This window comes from Haliotis cracherodii, unplaced genomic scaffold (genome assembly GCF_022045235.1).
Source record: "Haliotis cracherodii isolate W230 unplaced genomic scaffold, xgHalCrac1.p SCAF_13, whole genome shotgun sequence".
Classification (NCBI taxonomy): domain Eukaryota; kingdom Metazoa; phylum Mollusca; class Gastropoda; order Lepetellida; family Haliotidae; genus Haliotis; species Haliotis cracherodii.
This window is the reverse complement of record NW_027266268.1, coordinates 12,504,581-12,526,283: the sequence shown is the minus strand read 5'-3', so window position 1 is coordinate 12,526,283 and position 21,703 is coordinate 12,504,581. Positions and strand designations below refer to the sequence as shown.

Sequence of the window (21,703 nt, the reverse complement as noted above, 5' to 3'; positions counted from 1 at the left end):
GAAAAAATTCTCGTTCGAACCAAGCCATGTTATCCAAGCCTCTCGCCAACTGGGGGTATTTATCTCAGGACATGTTGTTTCATTCTCAGGGATTGGGACAGGCATGATACGTTCAGAAGTTTGAGGATATCCCGATAGTCAGGGAACTTGACAATCCGTAGCCACGGAGATCCTTTTTTAAAATGAATTTCGCAATAGGTTCCACCGTTTTACAACAGACCCTGGCCCGTGAAGATCTTCAACAACCCATGCTTGCCGTAAAAGGCGACTATGCTTGTCGTAAGAGGCGACTACCGGGATCGGGTGGTCAGGCTCGCTGACTTGGTAGATGCATGTTATCGATTACAATTGCGAGGATCGATGCTCATCACTGGATTGTCTGGTCCAGGCTCGATGACTTACAGACCGCCGTCGTATAGCTGGAATATTGCTTAGTGCGGCGTTAAACACTCCGACTAAACACTAAACCCGATCCCGTTAGTCGCCTCTTACGACAAGCACAATCGCCTGTGACGACAAGCATGGGTTGTTGCTGAAGACCTATTCTACCCCGGATCTTCACGGGTCCCGAAATTAAGTACGAATGCTCCAAATCAGGTACGGATCGGACGGAAGTTTTAGGTACAGATTAGCCCTTTTCGGTGGGTAAGAATCTCCGTGGGTACGGATCGTCTAGTATCCGTCAGTATCTGACATCATATTGTTTCAACAATATCATGAAGACTAAGTATTGATTTGATCTCATTCAAGATTTGAAGTATATACGTAGTTAAGAAATAAAGTGCATATTGATTAATGTGTTTCGTTGAAAAATAAAATTATATTTAAAGTTGAACATAACTATACATCAAGATCTACGAGAAGAATGTAAATAGTTTTACAGGGGACATAAATCTGTAATTCCTTGCGTGGAGTAGGTATGTTTTCTCTATTTAACCACAGTTACATCATTTCTAGTCACCTCGTGTTATCATTGGTGGGTACAAGTATGTGAAGTGTCAGCTTCATTGGTCCAGTGCTTTCTGTGGAGATGACATACACCACGCCCGACTGTCCTTGAACATTATTTCGGTTATTACACTATGTGCCAGCTTGACGCTGGAGGAAAGCCCAATGTGATGCAGGTCTCAGATGCTTACCACTTTGATGAAGCCCACGAACACGGATATGGTGCTGAAAAACCATGAAACATATTCAAGGCGATTCGGGTCTTCTGTCACGCCTAAGGGACGCAACTCTGCACAGAAAATTGCGAGGCGGTCAAGTGAACGAGAAAATTCATTTAAAATGGTGGTGTTTTGCAAGGATGATTTCAGTATCAGACGATTCTTTGGTTCATTGGATGATTTGAGGGCTATATTATTGAATGAACAATGTAGAATTCCGTTTGGACAGCATTCTCCTTTTGAAAACTATTTTTGTTTTCAATTTAAAGGGTCCACATAAGCAGCTTTCAGATCTTTACTAGACTCAAACTTGAATGTGTAAAAGTGTTTTCTCCAATGCTGGCTTACGAATAACCATTGTGTGAAGCACATTTCTGGTGTCCCCCGCCGTGATATTGCTGGAATATTGGTAAAAGCGGCGTAAAACCATACTCACTCACTACGAATAACCATACATTATATACTTGTGTGCATACACATCACATGTATATATAGCGCGATCGGTTTCATGTAACAGGAATCTACTGTGATAAAACATGCAGTGCGTGGTTGGTCAAATCATCGGGGTTGCAGCGTTCCTGCTTTTCAGACTAGCTAGGATAACTAGGCCACTACATGGATCGAGTGGTCAGAGTCGGTGACTTGGTATATACAGACCATATCGCTGGAATATTACTAAGAACGGCGTTAAAACAACAGACAAATGAAACAAAACAAACAAACATATTTTCACATCTTCATACATATCCAAAGTATCCCTAGTTCCGTTCGTTGTCAGGGTAAAGATAGTGGTATCGAACAGGGAGGCTAAATACAAGGACCCCTAAGTACAGTCTCCACGGTGTGAGGTGAGCTGAATTTGGGATTAACGTCGCGTCCAAGATAATTGCACTTGTATAGCGACGTGCATGCACGTGTGTGCGGCTGCTAGTCCGGACTAATGCCGATTTATAGTGCTAGCCCACTGAAATACCATGCCGCAGTTTAACTGAGTACCCCACTCAGACACAGTATACTGACTCCGAGCCGACCAGTCCTTGTTTTAGCCCCTCAACGACGAGCGCCAGACAGTGTAACAGCAAGTACCATCTTTTAACGTCTTTTGGTATGACGCGGGCGGACGCTCTACCACTAGACCACGGAGGCGGTCCAGTCTCCACGAAGGTCCCGAGAAGAGCGCCTAATCAAGTGCATGGATTCACGTCTAGATTGCCTCAGCTCCTGAATGAAATTATTTTGTTCACATATATTTTTGAATAAGTTCACTTTATTTCGGGAACTAATTATCAGTTTATTAGGGTCTGTCTACACCTTTATTTGTTTGTTTCACTGCCATCACTACACTGTTCTGAAAATTTGGAAAACAGTTTTGAAAATTGGATTATATGATAATAATTCTATGATGGCATGTATGCCTTGGCCATTTTGATACAACATTTTCCATATAACCGTATTATAAACAGGAACTCCGTGATATAACTGGGATGCTGTTAAAAGTGGCATTAAAGGGGCACTGATCTAACGCAATTCCCCGGACTGGTTGTTGCCTTTGTTATTGTTTTTTCCCCCGTGAGTACCCGGATGATACGCAACGCAACTGAGCGTGACCAGAGACTGGGCTACCGTCTGCAAGACTGCTATATAAACTTGGAGGCTGGAGGCAATATTTGTTTTACGCATTTTTCCATAAACACTGATTGGTTAACTGTGATCTATAAAGATTTCGACAAAGGGCGCTTGTTAATTAATTTCTTCAGCAAACTTCTTAAACAAACAGACAAAAAGAACGGCGGAGCTCATCGGATGCCGTCATTTGGAAATACCCCAGATATATTTTATACTAAAAAAAGTATCCATGCAGTGAAAGCATTTTCGGATTTCGGATTGCGTCGGTAATACGATTACTACTCCCTTGTCATCCACGTTTTCTCGTATAACCCTACACCTGTGTATTTGTCGTCATTCACTTGATGTTCAGTTAATGAATTTATTACAGGTACAATTAGTGGTAGCATCACTTAGATTACCTGACAAAGGTTCCCATTTGGCATTTATTGTGTCTGGGGTAATTATTCAATCTAAATCCAGGTTTGAAGTGAGGTGAAATGTGTGTTATGTAATATGCACGTGGCAGCCCAGCAAGAGATGAATGATCAGTTGATTTACTTTTTTTAATAAATTAACGGATCGTTCCTAGTCATCAAAGGATTAACAGAAAATACGTTGATTGATTAATTTACTGTTATCTTGCACAGTGGATATGTCAAAAGTGAGTGTTTACATGTCTAGGTTTACTAAAACAAAGGGAATACACTCATATCATGGCGTGAAGTGCAGATGTAAAAACAACATACTTTGTTCAAAGGGTTAACTGATAATACGTTGATTGATTGTTCATTGTTATCAATCACTCATTGGATTTTATAGGAACCGTGGACTTTATGAAAATAGTTGTCACGTGGGCTTTATCAGCCGACCCTTGAGACTTGACACCTATGTGAAACACCTGAAACAATCCAAGTGATCAGTTGAGAAACGAACACGGGTTATAATATCCCGAAACGATATATATTTTTTAAAATATTTGATTGTTACAGAAACACGTGACATCGAATAAGTTTCTTTGTACAGCTGCAGACGAGTGGGATATTGTTCCTTTGTGTGGATAGTCACGGATACATTCCTCGAACAAGGAAGCTGCCTAAAATTTATACACATAAATTTGGTAGGTTGTAATTATAGTATTTGCATTTGTTTTCCTTCATTTGAACCGATTCGTTCTTCTTTCTCTACGTCTTGGTTGGTAAATTCTTCAATGCGCGATAGACGTTGTTTTCACAGGTCTTTTCCTTTGTAAGCGTGCATAAATTACCGTAAATTTGTAAAATGTGATTCTCTCAGGCAATTTATAAAATGTATAAATATTTCAGTCATTTTGACTGAAAAATCTGTCCAGATTGATTAAGACGATCAAAAGGGCCTACAAACATCACAACAGATTATTATGTAGGATAAGAAGCCAAACAACATAGAAATATACTTTTCAACGTAACATTTTCAGTCTCTTGGTGATGACATTAAACATCAAAATGTTTGGAATTCGTTATCATAATAATACAGATGGAAATGTTTTTCAGTTACTTTGTAAAATAACTGAATATTTAGACGTTTAATAAATTTGTTACACATTTTGACAGTAAAAAAAATATACACACTATAAAAAAAAGCAATGCTCAGGTGAAATATTTACTTTGAGTTGCAAGTCGAAATAGTATAAACGAAAATCGCAAAATTACCAAGCAAGTGACTTATCAAAACTTCGTCACCATTACCGATGATACCCACAAAGATACCTACATTTCCTTATTATCTCGAAAACTGTATTTCATTTTGTTGATCAATGTGACCATACGCCGTTATTACTACCCATAAAAGTGAGTAATGCGCTTACGCATGGCGAAGCGGAGGTCGCGAACTAGTCTAGATTTCTGCTTTACATCCGGGTGCTCACTGGGAAAAAACAATAACAAAGACAACAACCAGTCCCGGGGAATTGCGTTAGATCAGTGCCCCTTTAAACCCAACTTACTCACTATAAACAGGATATTTGTTTGTAATAAAGCAGAAATACCTTATTGTTATTGAGATTTGTGTGTTTATTGTCAAGTGGACTGTATAAACCCAACACACACCTTTTAAAACCACATAGAACCGCCTGAGATATACGCTAAAATTCTCCGTTCCGTGCTACATTCCACGAGAAGAAATAGGACATGGAAAAATAGAATCAGCCCTAGGAACAAGGGAGAGAACTCTGTATGTCATAGCGGATTTTGTTATTATCATAAGGGACTCCTTTTTCATGTACACATATTTTGTGACGTAGTCCACACACAGTTGTTTGGGCACGTTTAAAAGAGTGGTTGCCAACGCGCGTTTCCACTAAAACTATTCTCAAAATGTCACAACAAGGGGCTGCTTTGCAAAGTTATAACAACGAATTGGTCAAATGTAAGTTTCCAGGCATATTTGCGACACACCATGGTCAATTAAGTGAATTGTGAATTCCTTCGGCAATCGGGTGAAATTTTGATTTGTTTACAAATCAGGTGTTTCCAATGTTTGATCAGACACATATGTTATGATCAGCTGATCATTAATTTGACACAATTGTCGTTAGTTTTTGTTTTGACCGTCCGTTACACAATGAGCTAAACGAAATGGAAGTCATAATATTAATTGCTGGCTGTACATCAGGTTTTCTTTTTGTCAGATATTCTGTTATTTATAAATATGATATTCGGTTTTGGCAAAACGTCAAATTTATTGTACATTTGCAGTCTATACTTTTAACACTACTAGCCAAACCTAGTCTATTGGCATGTTTCAGTCGATTTTAGTGGTAATTCATGGGCTATTATTATTAGAGTTGTGAGTGTTGCTGGGTGCAATTATTAAATCTGTTCACCACCCAGTATAATAAAAGCTCAGTATATCTCAAGAAAAATTAATTGGTGTTCGCTTCATCTCATGTGCCTCTCCCATCAATCATTAGGGTTAGTTGGGTAAAGGTAAGGGGATAGGTACCCCCAACTCAATCCTTAGTCCTTTGATCCTTGAATGAAAATAGTCCAATTTTCAGTACACATGCATTATACCGGACACCTATCTGCATGTTTGTTTGATGCTACTGAAAAAGCAGCATGCGACAGAATCATTATTTTAAAAATAGGCTTCACTGACGAAAGAATTTAATTTGAAGCTGTTGAGTGGGGGGCAAGCCCCCCAAAGTCCCTGTTATTTTAGCGAGGCGACATAAATGGTGTCTGAAAAAACGTTACTAAGGTACCATCCCTTGCCAAAATGGTGGCTGGTGTCGGGTATACTGCATTCTTGCCTAATTTTCTTTATCAGCTCCGATTGCAATATACCAGATACCTTCCACAACTTTCGTAAGGAATGTTTACAAGACAGTGAAATTGAACACGATTCAGGTTTGGGACTTTGGCTACAAACATGGTACTGGTGGTCATATGTGCTCTTTAACCACACAAGCTGATACATATTGCCGTTTAACATAGTTAAGATACCACTGAATTTAACAAATATTTATAATATAGAAAAAATCCAGTTTTGAACATTTTGTTCTACTTTGCCTGGTAAGGCCATTTAGTTTCCTAGATAAGTCCTTGCAGGTGGTCAGGCTCATTGACTTGGTTGATGCTGTGTCATCATACACCAGTGTTGGGGATATAAACCACTTCGTCCAAACTCAGTTATTTACAGACCTTTGCATATAACTGGAATATTTGTTATGTCATTCACTCCAACACTGATGACACAAACAAGGGGGAAGGAGGGTGTTAGCCTAGTGGTTTAAGTGCTCACTTGTCACGCCAAAGAGCCAGGTTTGAGTTCCCCAGATGTGTACACTGTTTGAAGCCCATTTCTGGTGTCACCTGCAGTGATATTGCTGGAATATTGCAAAAAGCAGCGTAAAACCATACTCACTCACTCTTCAGTCTGCATCACTTTCTACTTTACTCCTTTGTACTGCTTTGAAGAAAACTGACTCATTTTTTATAATATGACTGCCCTAATGACTTGCCAATATGATATGAGTTATGAAATATGACTGTCCTTATCTGTTCAGGTATGAAATCTGACTGCCCTGAGATGCTGATATTTGAATGCAATTGTCTGGTCAATATGCATATTTACAGAATGCCGTCATATTGCTGGAATATTGCCGTTTTTGGCGTTAAACAACGATGAAAGAAAATGATATGTGAATGCGAGCATGAAATCTGATGGCGCTGAAATGAATATGATGAATCTCACTGTTAAAGTGAATTTGACTGGTGAGTAACAAGGAACTGTGTTGCAGGTATTGAGGACCTGTGCGGCAAGAGGGATGAGCTCCACAAACACATCCTCCAGGAGGAGGAAGAGAAGCAGAAACTACAGAATGACATGCGCATCCTGAGTGAGAGGCTGGCAAAGGTTAATGAAAGTCTGGCCAAGAAGATGGCATCCAGGAACGAATTTGACAAAACAATAGCTGAAACGGAGACAGCATACATGAAGGTAGGTGAACACACTTACCTTACCAGGCTGCAAATGTATCTTGATTACTGATTCAGCTTACACATATTTTAGTCAGGTTTAATGGACTTTTAGTTCCCTTGAACCAGCATTAATATCAGGGTTGAAATTGTTTGTATAACTATGCCAGTGGCCAAGTTTAATGAGTTCCCAGTCCTTAAAAAATGTTAAGGGCACACTTGATAATCTTTCATTTTTTAAGAAAAATACCATGTGCATGTTGTGGTGGTGTTTATTATATGAAGCCAGTGATAAATGTTGGTGTGAAACTGATATCAATAAATCATTGAGTAGGTGCATTAACTAGAGCAACACCAGCAATGACAAGGTAGTCAGATGCCTGATATATAGTAATGATTATGTGTGTCATATCATCACACCATCAGCTGCCAGTGTCATTGCTGGCAACAGCAGCGTTTGACAAATACCCTGGTCCAGTGATTTCTACAAATACCAGTGAACATTAATCAGGACCATCAATTTCTTTTTAAGTTGGTTCAAAGACTTTTCCACAAAATTCCCATTCGGTCGGATTTTTTATTGAATAAAAGATTCTGACAACAAAGTCAAGATACCCAGATGTCGCTGGAGTTATTACCCCTTACTGTCAACACTGAATTGTCACATAAATCATTAGAAGCGTTCCTTCTGCAAAGTAGAGTTTTGATGTCCAGTTGTCTCATAACAGTGTTGCAAATTATAGAAATTAGTTTTTGTTCTGATACCCCCCAAAATTCAGGTCGATGGTGATAAATATATGTTAAAAAATTATATATGTTTTTCCATTTTCTCATTATTTTGGGTCAGAGGATCATGGTAATTATTCTTGTTATGACCCAGTCTATTTTCTGAGAATATGTTTTGATTTTCTGATCACAAATCAAGACATCAGCATGATCAGCCCAGTGGTTATTAACAAGGGAGATAGTTCTGTAGATATTTGAGATGACTGTTTTCTTGTTTTTCCCAGATATTGGAGAGTTCGCAGACACTACTGAATGTTCTGAAGAGAGAGTCTCACAGTTTGAGAGAGAAGTCCATGAGCCAAGGCGGCTCCACACAGAGAACACTGACACAAACCTAACCACATCATCCTTATCTCCACTTGTACAGATCCACGTGTATATAGATCCAGTGTTCCCTACCCCCAACTGTTTCTGTGATTGCTGGTGTGCCTGTGACAGTCATGAGGTCATGTATTTGATAGATGTTATGTTTTAGTATCTTTAACATGAAAACAGATACTTACCATGTAGATCATGGTGAAAACATTTCATCTTTTTAAAAATAAAAAAATAATGTAGATGTATTGCCTGGAATGTTTGCCTCCAGTTAGTGTCTATATTTATTTCTAGGAGAGATTCAAAATAATGTTAAATATTTGCCTGGAACGTTTGCCACCAGTTAATCTCTATATTTATTTCTAGGAGAGATTCCAAATAATGTAAAATATTTGCCTGGAACGTTTGCCACCAGTAAATCTCTATATTTATTTCTGGGAGAGATTCAAAATAATGTCAAATATTTGCCTGGAACGTTTGCCACCAGTAAATCTCTATATTTATTTCTGGGAGAGATTCAAAATAATGTCAAATATTTGCCTGGAAGGTTTGCCACCAGTTAGTCTATATTTGGATATTTGAGAAGTCTGTTAGTTATTCTATTTTCTTAAATATCCTGGCACTAATTGAGAGAACTAAATGCAAGTAGTCCAAAATTCATTTCAAACTAGTGACATTACGTGTACATTTTTTGGGGGAAGACTACCAGTCTACTTTTCATAGTCATCCAGTCAAAGACTGTTAACATATTTCAATGCATCTTTTTCTGCCTTAATCATTAAATTGAATTACATCTTTTGTCACAGGTCTAGTAACAATTTGTAAATGTATCTAATAGGTGGCACAAGTATGACAGAGCATGTTGTATCTGCAGTGTATGAAATGAACTTGTCAAAAATCATGAAGAGTTGAATTAATGGCATAAGGGGTGGTTGGGTAGCCTAGTGTTTAATGTGTTTGCCACCCTGGTTTGATTCTTGACATGGGTACAATGTGTGAAGCCCATTTCTGGTGTCTCCCGCCGTGATATTGCTGGAATATTGCTAAAAGTGGTGTAAAACCATACTCACTCACTCACTCACTCACTCTTAATGGCATACATTTTACATTACCATGTTAGAAATATTTGTCAGTGTCAGCCTTATTCTTGTGTTAATGGAAATGCCCCAAAGTGGCCTTTGATATTTTTTTGCTCACTCTACCCTGAATGTACTTTGATGGTCCTTGTATAGTACACACTGTGCAGCTCATGCTGTGTATTCAGGCCAGGCATCTGCTCATGGTGTCCTTGTATATAAATTTTGTAATGAAACCTTCATGTCTTCCTTGTTGATTTTTCGCCTTTGCAAACCAAAGTGAGCTAGCATTGTGGCCTGTTCTTGCTTCCAAGATGTCAATTAGTTTCTCCTTTTTCAGAGAATCAGTTTGGATGTATGTCACCATAACGATGTTGAAATGTCAAACTAATAATATTTTTTTAATTTGAAGTTCCGACGTTCATACAGTTTGGTCCTCACTCTATGAAGGTTCATACTCCAGTGAACTCACACAAAGTGAAGGTCAATTCTTAAATATACTATGTTTGCATGTCATCACACCTAGATGGACAGAAATTAATATGATGTCAGATGTCAGCATACCTGATGGAGTGGATCTGTTGCTCATGATATCGGTCACTGGTTTGTCTAGCCCAAAATATGATATCTACAGGGTGCTATAATATAACTGGAATATTGCTGATAAACATTCATTTCTAAATAAAATTAAGAATTGAAAAAATGTTGAGACAGTTTCTTGCTGATAGAATGTTTTCCCAAACAGGAAGTGTTCTCATCAGTCAGAAGTGCTTCCATTTTATGCATTAGACCCAGGTGCAACACCCATTTGAAATTTCTCATATTCAGCTTTATGTTATACCATTATACAGGCTTTGGAATGTTGGGGGCATTTATATTCCGCTTTTGTAAATCAAATAAATAAGGCCTGGTCAAGGGCAACGAAGATCATGATCAAAGGCCCATGCCATTCTGTACAAACAATCACCTACACCTACATGTAAGTCTCAGAGCCTGACTACTTGTGCCCTTTTCAAATGGCTCACTCTGCATTCTGATCTGTGACTCCAGCACTGGCTTTATCAGATAACTGGTATCTGCCTCTAGCCAAAGAATAACACTGTGATGGATGGTGTTATCATTTCACACATTTTTTTAGTGGAACATTTCCAAATCACATATTTTCACTTAAAGCATATTTCATTAGTGCAAGGCTAAGGGGATCAGGCTCACTGATTTGGTTGATGCATGTCACCATATCCCAATTGCGTGGATCGATGCTCATGATGTCAATCACTGGATTGTCTGGTCCAGACTCGATTATTTCAAACCGCCGTCATATAGCTGGAATATTTCTGAGTGCAGCGTTAAATAACAAACAAACAAACAAAACATTATTGCACCATAAACCGTTGTGGTTGACTTCAGTACAGTTACAATGATGACCAATGTGTAGGTAACATGCTTGACTAAAGTGCATCATTAGGTTTTTATTCAACAATGTGCAGTTGGAGAATATGAATGTGTGGAAGGTGTTGTCTTAGGAACACATTCACACTACTAGTGGAATTAGAATGAGATGTCCTGAAGGTTATTTAAGATACAAGAAACGTTTGAACACTTTTGGACCATAACCTATGTATGTCCACATGGGACTAAAGGCCAATCATTTTCTTAGCAGTATCAATGCAGCAAACATTTCCAAGACATTTTGGTGATGTTCACTGTTTCCCTCATGTCATCCTATGGCCATATCTTTCACCTCAAACTTTCCAATACTTTTCAAACTTAACCATCACATTGACCAGCTTCAAATTCACACCATGTAATCAAATGAAAATTGCTCATTCATCAAGAATGCTGCATCAAATAAGACTAGAAATTTGTTTCGGTGTCCCTGAGTCTTTAGATGGGAGGGGGTAGCATGACTTCCAGTTACATTGGACATCACTACCAGCGCGTTATTGGTGGTACAGCATGCCGAAGTTCTTTGTGGAGTCAAGAGTTGACACTATCAAATCGAAGACAGACTGCACGAAGTATTCTTGGTGTTTTGCAGTGGTTCAACTCATCTCAGTACCCAAACGTAAAGAAATCGCAGATGTCAGTAAATGTTCTGGATAGACTGTCACTTAACATTCCGTGTGTGGAGTTATGCTGTTGAGTCATCTGAGATACTCCACTGCTTAGTGCTTGCGAGCGTGGGTGGGGGAGGGCGTGGCAGGGTGTCTGTGTCCACGGCCAGCTTAATGGTGGTGGATCTGTTCACACTGGCCTGGAACAGTGCTGAAACAAAGAGAATTGCTGAAGTTCAATCTGAGCAGTAGCAGAAATGGGATGGTCTTTTCAGTTGACCAGAATCCTGACATTTGAAAAAAATAAAGTAAATGACAAAACACTGTTTTATATCAGTAACGACCCGTGAAGATCCGGGGTAGAATAAGTCTTCCGCAACACATGCTTGCCGTAAAAGGCGACTATGCTTGTCGTAAAAAGGCGACTAACGAGATCGGGTGGTCAGGCTCGCTGACTTGGTTGATGCATGTCATCGATCCCAATTGCGTGGATTGATGTTCATGATGTAAATCACTGGATTGTCTGGTCCAGACTCGATTATTTACAGAAGGCGGTCATATAGCTGGAATATTGCTGGGTGCGGCCTTAAGCAACAAACAAACAAACAAATTATATCAGTAACAAGGTAATGAAAAAAACCATGTAGAGTTGCTGTTTCAAAAATAATGTAAAAGTTATGACGAACGCCTATTCCTCCCGCTACCACTTTTTCTTTCTTTTACTAATTACCATTTTTAGAAATTTAAAAAAAAATTGTTTGAAATTGAAATTCTGTAAAAAAGGTCCGGCCCATGTGGATTTTTCATTTGTCAAGGAAGGGGCATTTATGTTACTAAGCAATAACAGCACTAGAACCCTTTTGCAACTTTTGCACACACAAAATGTAAAGCCCACTTGTTCGATTTCCCACATGGGTACAATGTGTGAAGCCCATGTCTGGTGTACCCTGCGTGATATTGCTGGAATATTGCCAAAAGCAGCGTAAAATCATATCACTCACTTACTCACTTGGTTTGAAACCAAAACCAAATACATGTATTGCCAAGGCCGATAGCATTCATTGGTCCATCCTGTTTTGGCCACGTGTTGAGTTACGAGAAAATATTGGACACAGGCGATTGTGTAATCAAGATGTTCCACCACGAGTGCTATGGACTATGGTTTATCCTTCGCCAACCTACACCAGAGATTTATCAAGGATTCCAAACTCGGTGCCATTGGCAGGTGAACTGGAATTAATACTATTGTGTTCAAAATTTGACTTGAATGAAGTTCTTATTTTCTTAGGTTTAAATGCATATTGCATTCAATGAAATGGTGTAAATTACAGCCATTTCCCCTTTATTGTTTCCGATTCCTGTTACCACTGAAATACAAGTCACCTGTACAAATCCGTAACATTAATTGGAGCTTTATTGACATAAATTAGGAAACATTAAATTCCAATTTGCGATTTTCAACGGACATTTGCTGCAGACTTCGGGCCGAATATCGGCCTCTGGGCAGGTCTAGATGAATACCTGCACCCCTTCCTGCAGAGAGACATCTGAATGGGGAGTTTGGGAAGAATACTGGTCCCATGCACCCTACGGTTGTCTGAAGAGCAGATTCCTGTTGACCTCCGTCGTGATATGGCAAGGATATTGCTGAAAGCAGCGTAAAACCAACCCATTCACTCGAATAATTACAGGCCTTTAATACTGGGTGTGGCATAAAACAACATTTATTCACTCGTACAGGAGGAGGCGATATATGGCTGAAATATTGCTGATGCGACGGTACATATTAACTAATTCCCTCTGTCATGGGAAAGGTGATCTATCACCACAGTATGTTATACCAGCACACACACCTTTACAGTTGTTCATCTTGTTCTCGTACTCCATGTTGAGGGATTTGAGCAGGAACATCTGAGTTCTCTCCCTTAGAAGACTCTCGCACAGGCGGTCATACGCGTTGCCTCCGTGGTCAAGTAGTTTGTCCAGCATGAGGCTCGCCTTCTGCCGCCGGGTCACCTTGTGGTTTATTTCCTCACAATCGTCCCCCGACAGGACACACTGTGAACGCAGGAAGTCGTAATGTCGATCTGGGTTCAGAAATTTTACCAACTGCGCTCGCTTCTCTCTCAGGATCTGCGGAAAAGAACCGAGGGCAGCGATCATTAAGATATGGAATTAGAGAGTGGTCATTTATTATAAGGAAGAGGATGGGTACATTTTATGCAACATGTATGAAGTAGCGCAGCAAGAGAGGAACGGTCAGTTGAGTTGCCAAAAAAAGGCATCGATCAAAGGATGAACCTGTAATCTCTGCTGACCAATGACACCTATGTTAAACACATGTTTGATTCTTTGTTTCTTAGTTGTTTAACGCCCCACTCAGCAATATTCCAGCTATGTGACGGCGGTGTGTGATTAATGGAGTCTGGACCAGACAATCCAGAAAATCGATCCACGAAATTGGGATAGTGACATGCATCAACCAAGCCAGTGAGCCTGACCACCCGATCCCGTTAGTCGGCTCTTACGACAAGTATGGGTTGCTGAAGACGTATTCTTACCCGGATCAATTGTGCGTGACAATAAGGTTTTCCTTTGATGATTTTACTGTTAACTTATTCATATAAATTATGTACTTAAGAAATGACTTTCACTTTGTGTGAGTTCATTAGAGTATGAACATTCATAGCGTGAGGGCCAAACTGTACAATAATTTCACCATTAGATGAGAAAGGTCTGTTAAGAACTATCTCAGTAAATCAGTCACAATGACAGCGCGTCGTCATAAATTTACCTCAAATAGAAGACGTCAAACTGGCCGACACGATAAACGTGACGCTAGAGATTTCCGAAGTTGTTAATGAAACCGTAGCGATTGCAAGTGTGAGTCTTCATTGATCAATTGGCCGATCATTGAAAGGGGATTAAATAATTAGACAAATAGACGCTAACTGAAATGCATAGATGGCTGTAGACTGTCACTATCAGCCTAGACACGGATCGAGTTGGGGTTAGGATAGTTTGGATGTGCATTTTTTCGTTTTGTTCACTGCATGGGATGGGTACTAGCGAGTGTATTCGTAAACGACCATGCAGTCAAACTCTCTGACGTTTCTCAATGTATACTGAGCGCCGAGTTCATAATTAAAGGGTCGAAATGATCAGAAAGAACGCTCCTGTATGTATTCGTGGTAGGGAATTCCCAGGGGTTCCACCAGGAATGTGGGAGTAGTCCGTCAGTGTTTACGTCATTTCAAGAACACGGTCTCGTGAAAAACGCATGAACGTCAAATTGTGTCTGGGTGGGGAGATGCAGGTCTCAGGCGTTGAAACGGGTATGGTGCTGACAAAAAACCTAGAAACATAATCGGGGCGAAACGGGATTCGAAGCCACGATCACAAGTTTCTGGTGTGCCCAAGGGGCGCAACTCTGTACAGTGAAGCCGACTTAACATTATGTGGCTGCTGAATTTGACTTGACTTTATCTTTGGATTCCGACAGCATGGATCGTTGTCGTTGGTTGGTTGGTTTGTTGTTTTACGTCGCATTCAGCAATATTCCAGCTATTTGACGGCGGTCTGTAAATAATCGAGTCTGGACCAGACAATCCAGTGATTGGGATCGATGACATGCTTCAACCAAGTCAGCGAGCCTGACCACTCGATCCCGTTAGTCGCCTCTTACCACAAGCATATAGTCGCCTTTCACGGCATGGGTTGCTGATCGTTGTCCAAACTCGATTGTTTATCGGCCACAGCGTCCTTGTATGCTGAAGACAGCATTCACTTACACGGGGCAGAGAAACAGGAAAATAGGAGTAGCATCAACTCGTGTCCCTTGTTTTCCCACGAGATTTAGCAGAACGATAATGTCGATTTCAACACAATACACAATGTCAATCATTAAATACAATAGTTCAAATAAATCATTTTACATCCTGATCCTATTGACAGACAAGACGGAGGAGGAAAGTCTTGTGTCATAAAATATGTCAGGTCATCACAATACACCGCGGTGAGCCCAGGAATAAAATCGGTGAATAAACATTTACATCCCGTTCAGGTTCAGATCAATCTCAGATTTAAAAAAAAATAAAATAAAGTGTTATAACCGTGCTTCGCAGTCAACCGGAACTGTCGTGAAGGCGTCACACTGTGTTATAACGTAGCTGTCAAAGATACACCAGGAAAAGGGTTGTTTTTATATATATCCCGAACTTAGAAGCATCTTTCAGACATGTTTCACGATGACATTGAAGCCTAGAAGGGAAATTGTCGCCCTTACTACTAAATATCAAAGCCCCCGACACTGCATTTTGCCAATTTTTCGCATTGTCGTCTTTTGAACGACAACTCGACATTTTCTATGGACAAATTATGTCGCCTTGTCCTATTTAAAAGGTGTAAAAGTTGTTGAAAGTAGCGATCAAATGAGGCATGCTGATATTGAATTAAAGGGAAACAACACTGAGTCGTCTAGCTGGCGCCATTTAAATAAGCGCTATCACAAGATGCGACCCAACAAACTGGGCTTCGACCACCTCGTTGACAGCGAGGGGGAATTCCCTTGAATTCACGCATTTGATTGGATAATGCTTACTATATGCTTGCAAAGTTCGTATTATTTTTGCAACAAAACAGGCAAATTGCATATGCATAACAGCGAAAAACCCTTTCCATATTCAAGAGCAAGTCGATTGTACGATTCTGATTATTCCGTGAACATGTGTTTATGAATCACTATCTAATAGTGATGACACCAGGTGTTCGTGACATACAATTACTACTCCCAACTAAACCCTATAGCTGTGTATTTGTCGTCATTGCCTTGATTTTTCAGTTAATGGCTTTATTACATGTATAATTAGTGATAGAGCCACTTATATTACCCGACAGACTATGCAAAAGAACTCAATAACGTTCACCCCTGCCTCTGAGTGTGTCAAGGATAAGTAGCAATCATTGGTTCGCATTTGGCTTTTCTTGTGGGTTAAAAAAATCATATGTGCCCTAGGGTCATATTACGTCACGAGACAACAGCGTATTGTTTCCGTCATCCGGACGGTATTGTTGACGTCAATCGAATCTTATTTTGAATCCTATATTTAGAAACGACGTCATAGCTGAAAATTGTTCACGTCATTCGACAAATTGTGGCTCTGCTGCTGATGCGATTTGCTGTCCTTATAGGTGAACACTAAAATTCGTCTCTTATGTAGTCATCTTCTTCGGTAATAAATAGATAGAGGATATTTCATGTGAAAATCATGTAACAGTTGCTCTTCTCCAGTCACGGAGAGAAAGGAACAATTTCACGAAAAATATCGTGAAAATATCTCCTTTTCCCTCAGTCACGACACATCGACAAAATGTGGAACTAACGTTAAAAGGAAGTCAACAGATGGTGTACGGACCAGAAACTTACGATAAAGGGAGACAATGTGAGGGGAGGTCACTTCTGTATCACAATAGTTCCGTCAAAGTGTTATGTTCACAGCAGTAAAACATCAAGTGTTATGTTCACTGCAATGAAAATATCATTTTCTCAATTTCGGAAAATTCAGTCTTCCGGTAGATTGGTAGAAAATGTGCGTAGAGCTGATTGCTATTTCCGGCTTAGCTTATGAGAAAAATACACAAGGTAATCAAAACAAAAACAGATGTCAGTTTAGCTGCAGTTCGTTATTGTATACCTTTCTTATGATCCTTGGATAGGTCTCACTTCGCGCAGAATAGCGCCGAACACAAGTAAAACCAGTCGAAATATTAATCCATAATAAACAAATTTTGAATCCGCGAAGAAAAGGCCGATCCATGTTTCAATACTTTCAAAGTTGGAGTGTTGTTTCCCTTTTTCTGTATACATACGCCGAAACTGTTCTACTCCTTTTAAAAATCCAGTAGTCTTTTATCTTTCGCTCCAATGGTGGTACAGGTTGCTTTTCTTAAAATGAAAATATATCTTTGGTCGTTTCTTAGAAAATATTTCCCATGTTTAAACAAACTCTTCGTACTTCTATTTCATAAATTCCAATCTCCAATAGCTTTCCAAATCGATGAGAGACAATGGGTGACGTGACCGGCTAAGGCGGCGTCACTCGCCGTGCAGAGTTGCGTCCCCTTGGCCTGCCAGCAACTTGTGATCGTGGGTTTAAAATCCCAGAACCATGCACATGCATCACCCATAAGTGCTATTTTTATTAACATTATTATAGATGGCATAGCTTGAAATGATTTATTTCTAGAAAGAAAAAAAAAAGTTGGAAAAAAGAAAGAAACCAAACATAAAAGTGAACGATTTGTAATGGCAAAAAATATTCTATTAAAACAGTTTCCAATTAAACATGGCATTTTGTGCTAGAGTGTATCGTGTATTACATTTGGTTGATGTTGGCTGATGGTCGGCAATCCGCGCGAAAGTTAGCAATGAAACAATGCTGCACTAAGGTTGAGTGAGACACCAGTGTGTTTATTTAGGCCAAGAGGATGTTCTAACCGGAACTTCGGCTACATTATCTAATACACCAACTGACTTCGTCCCACCAGACCAGGGAAAGACTTACTGAGGCTGTTAAATTAAACAAACATGATGTGTGTATAGTAGACTGTACTGTAGACTGGTTACAGTGTTCTAATGATGTACAAGACTGTTAGACTATCATACTGCGTGCAGAGTATTGTTGACTGTAGTGTAGACTGTAGTGTAGACTGGTTACAGTGTTCTATAGATGTACAAGACTGTTACACTATCATTCTGCGAGCAGAGTATTGTAGACTGGTTACAGTGTTCTAATGATGTACAAGACTGTTAGACTATCATACTGCGTGCAGAGTATTGTTGACTGTAGTGTAGACTGGTTACAGTGTTCTATAGATGTACTAGACTGTTAGGCTATCATACTGCGTGCAGAGTATTGTAGACTGGTTACAGTGTTCTAATGATGTACAAGACTGTTAGACTATCATACTGCGTGCAGAGTATTGTTGACTGTAGTGTAGACTGGTTACAGTGTTCTATAGATGTACTAGACTGTTAGGCTATCATACTGCGAGCAGAGTATTGTAGACTGTATTGTAGACTATAGATGTACAAGACTGTTAGACTATCATTCTGCGTGCAGAGTATAGTAGACAGCTTTGTAGACTGGTTACAGTGTTCTATTGATGTACAAGACTGTTAGACTATCATTCTGCGTGCAGAGTATAGTAGACTGCTTTGTAGACTGGTTACAGTGTCCTACAGATGTACACGACTGTTAGACTATCATTCTGTGTGTAGAGCATAGTAGACTGTGTTGTAGATTGGTTACAGTGTTCTATAGATGTACTAGACTGTTAGATTACCATGGCGTGTGTATAGTAGACTCTATTGTAGACTGGTTACAGTGTTCTACAGATGTACTAGACTGTTATACTATCAATCTGTGTGCAGAGTGTTGTAGACTGGTTACAGTGTTCTATTGATGTACTGGACTGTTAGACTATCATTCTGCGTGCAGAGTATTGTAGACTGTATTGTAGACTGGTAAGAGTGTTCTATAGATGTACAAGACTGTTGGACTATCAACCTGCATGTAGAGTATAGTAGACTGTGTTGTAGATTGGTTACAGTGTTCTATAGATGTTCTAGACTGTAAGATTACCATACGGGTTGCAGAGTATTGTAGACTGGTTACAGTGTTCTAAAATGTACACGACTGTTAGACTATCATTCTGCATGCAGAGTATTGTACACTGCTTTGTAGACTTGTTACAGTGTTCTATAGATGTACACGACTGTTAGACTATCATTCTGCGTGCAGAGTATTGTACACTGCTTTGAAGACTGGTTACAGTGTTCTATAGATGTACTAGACTGTCAGACTATCAATCTGCGTCCACAGTATAGTAAACTGCTTTGTAGACTGGTTACAGTGCTCTATAGATGTACAAGACTGTTAGACTATCATTCTGCGTGCAGAGTATTGTAGACTGTATTGTAAACTGGTCATAGTGTTCTATAGATGTACACGACTGTTAAACTATCATACTGCGTGCAGAGTATTGTAGACTGCTTTGTAGACTGGTTACAGTGCTCTATAGATGTACAAGACTGTTAGACTATCATTCTGCGTGTAGAGTATTGTAGACTGCTTTGTAGACTGGTTACAATGTTCTATAGGTGTACTAGACTGTTAGACTATCATTCTGCGTGCAGAGTATTGTAGACTGCTTTGTAGACAGTGTTCTATAGATGTACTAGACTGTTAAAACTATCAAACTAGGTAATTTTTAGGGTAAGGATCTATCTGCCTAGGAAGTCAATATATACATAGTCCTTTATCTGCCTCCAACCTGCTGGTGAATCACTCCTTCACGAGAACTACAACTATTTTTATCACAACTCTATTATCGATATAGACCGACAGGAGACACTCTCCATTAAGAATCCCTGGGTATACAGTATACGTGTAGGTCGGTGTTCTGTATGTTACTATACTGTGGCATACTGAAATACTGGAGTCACGTGATCAAGTTCGGACCCCTGCCTCTTACCTCGACTTTGATCCCGTTCAGAATGCTGGCCTCGTCCATAGTTTCACAGTCACTTCTTGAATACACGATTTCATCCTTGGGGTATACCATCCTACTGGTCATGGATACGTGTGCGGATGTCACCACGTTCCCAAGGCCGACTGTACCCGAAGCCTGATTCGCTTCAAGTTTCGTCTATGGGGAATCGCGTTAATTCGTCTATGGGGAATCGAGTAGTTGATATGAATTGCCCAACTGCAAAATAGGTAATTTAACCCAATGAGGAAAACAAAACTCCGGTGACAGCTAGACGTAACGACCCGGCTATTTAGGTGTGTGTGTGTGTGTTTGTCAACTTCCTGGTAAGAGGTCAGGTCAATAACGACCGCCGCTCAGATGAATACTCAGATTCACGATGAAGTTAAAAGTCAATACGATGACGTCATCTTTGTTACTGAAATGTGATATCAATTCTTGAAAGCCTTAGCTTAAAGGTTATGCTGAGAATAATACATGTTAATAAAGGGGTTAAGTATCGAGAGCTCTCTGGTCCAGGGAGGTCTAAGGGACATAACTCTTGTACCCTTACCTGACCCGGATACTTGTCCGTGAATTTCTGGTGTGCATGGATGGAATGGGTGAGTGTTCTTTAACGCCACGTTTGTCGGTATCGATCTCAAACGCTATGATGTTGATCATAATATCAATCACTTGATTGTCTGGCCCAGACACGGTTGTTTAAAGGCGTAAAACATCTTACAAATAAAGCTGCGATGGGGTAGCCTAGTGGGGAAAGAATTCGCCCGTCACGCTGAAGACCGGGGTTCGATTCCCCACATGGACATAATGCGCGAAGCTCATTTCCGGTGTCCCCCGTCGTGATATTGCTGGAATATTGCTTAAAGCGGCGTAAAACTCACTCAAACAAATAAAACAAATATTACAAGGTGTACACGGAGATAAAGGGCATATCATTCAATGCATTTGGTGTTATTGTTGTTGTCTGTTTACATGCACCTTAAAGGCTTCTGATTGGTTTAGTTTTCAAGGCTGTTCTTACGTCTCACCGTTTCGTGGATTCGTGAGTTCAAATTGTACACCGCATGGGAAATATTGCTTCCATATAGCGATGGGAACACGTTATTTATTTATAAATAATACATTTGAGTTTTAAACAACTTATTGAGGATCATGGAGGCTTACAGTACCTTTGCTGCCTTCATTCTCCGCTTCGAAGCAAAGAGTCGCACGCTTTTTCCAAGCCAATGGATGTCACGTGATATACATCTTCCCGAGGCAAGAGAGTTAACTGACTATAAAAGTAGAAACTGGACTTTTAAAGTCATTTAACTCTCTTGCCTCGGGAAGATGCGTGATATAGCGCAAGCTAACCTCCGCTCAATCGAGCAGCTATCAATTCGGAATTTATTTGAATTATTTTACAATGTCATATTAAAACATGTCGGTAAGATAAATTCACTGTACAAGGATCACAATGGGTACATGGGTTTTTTATGCGTCCCTCGTTAGGTGTTATACCACGAGCCGGATATGCTCCTGCGTTAGGTGTTATACCACGAGCCGGATATGCTCCTGCGTTAGGTGTTATACCACGAGCCGGATATACTCCTGCGTTAGGTTGTGTACCACGAGCCGGAGGCAGGCTCTCTGTCGGGATTATATATATCATCCAAAATGTATTCACAAACAACATCTTACTTTTGAAA

At 39.9% G+C, this 21,703-nt stretch overlaps 2 protein-coding genes across 2 annotated transcripts; one reads left to right on the top strand and one right to left on the bottom strand.

Annotated features, from left to right (window-relative positions):
- The first annotated feature begins 5,057 nt into the window (after positions 1-5,057).
- LOC139458928 (microtubule nucleation factor SSNA1-like) lies at positions 5,058-9,738 on the top strand. The gene is made up of 3 exons (XM_071240363.1): positions 5,058-5,177; positions 7,054-7,253; positions 8,242-9,738. The coding sequence occupies exons 1-3, from the start codon at positions 5,126-5,128 to the stop codon at positions 8,353-8,355; spliced, it is 366 nt and encodes a 121-aa protein (XP_071096464.1). The 5' UTR covers positions 5,058-5,125; the 3' UTR covers positions 8,356-9,738.
- Positions 9,739-10,579: 841 nt separating this feature from the next.
- On the bottom strand, positions 10,580-21,268 carry LOC139458927 (B-cell lymphoma/leukemia 10-like). Its single transcript, XM_071240362.1, has 4 exons — positions 21,185-21,268; positions 19,998-20,231; positions 13,316-13,595; positions 10,580-11,673 (listed from the first exon to the last, which is right to left on the bottom strand). The coding sequence occupies exons 2-4, from the start codon at positions 20,097-20,099 to the stop codon at positions 11,540-11,542; spliced, it is 516 nt and encodes a 171-aa protein (XP_071096463.1). The 5' UTR covers positions 20,100-20,231; positions 21,185-21,268; the 3' UTR covers positions 10,580-11,539.
- Positions 21,269-21,703: the final 435 nt, after the last annotated feature.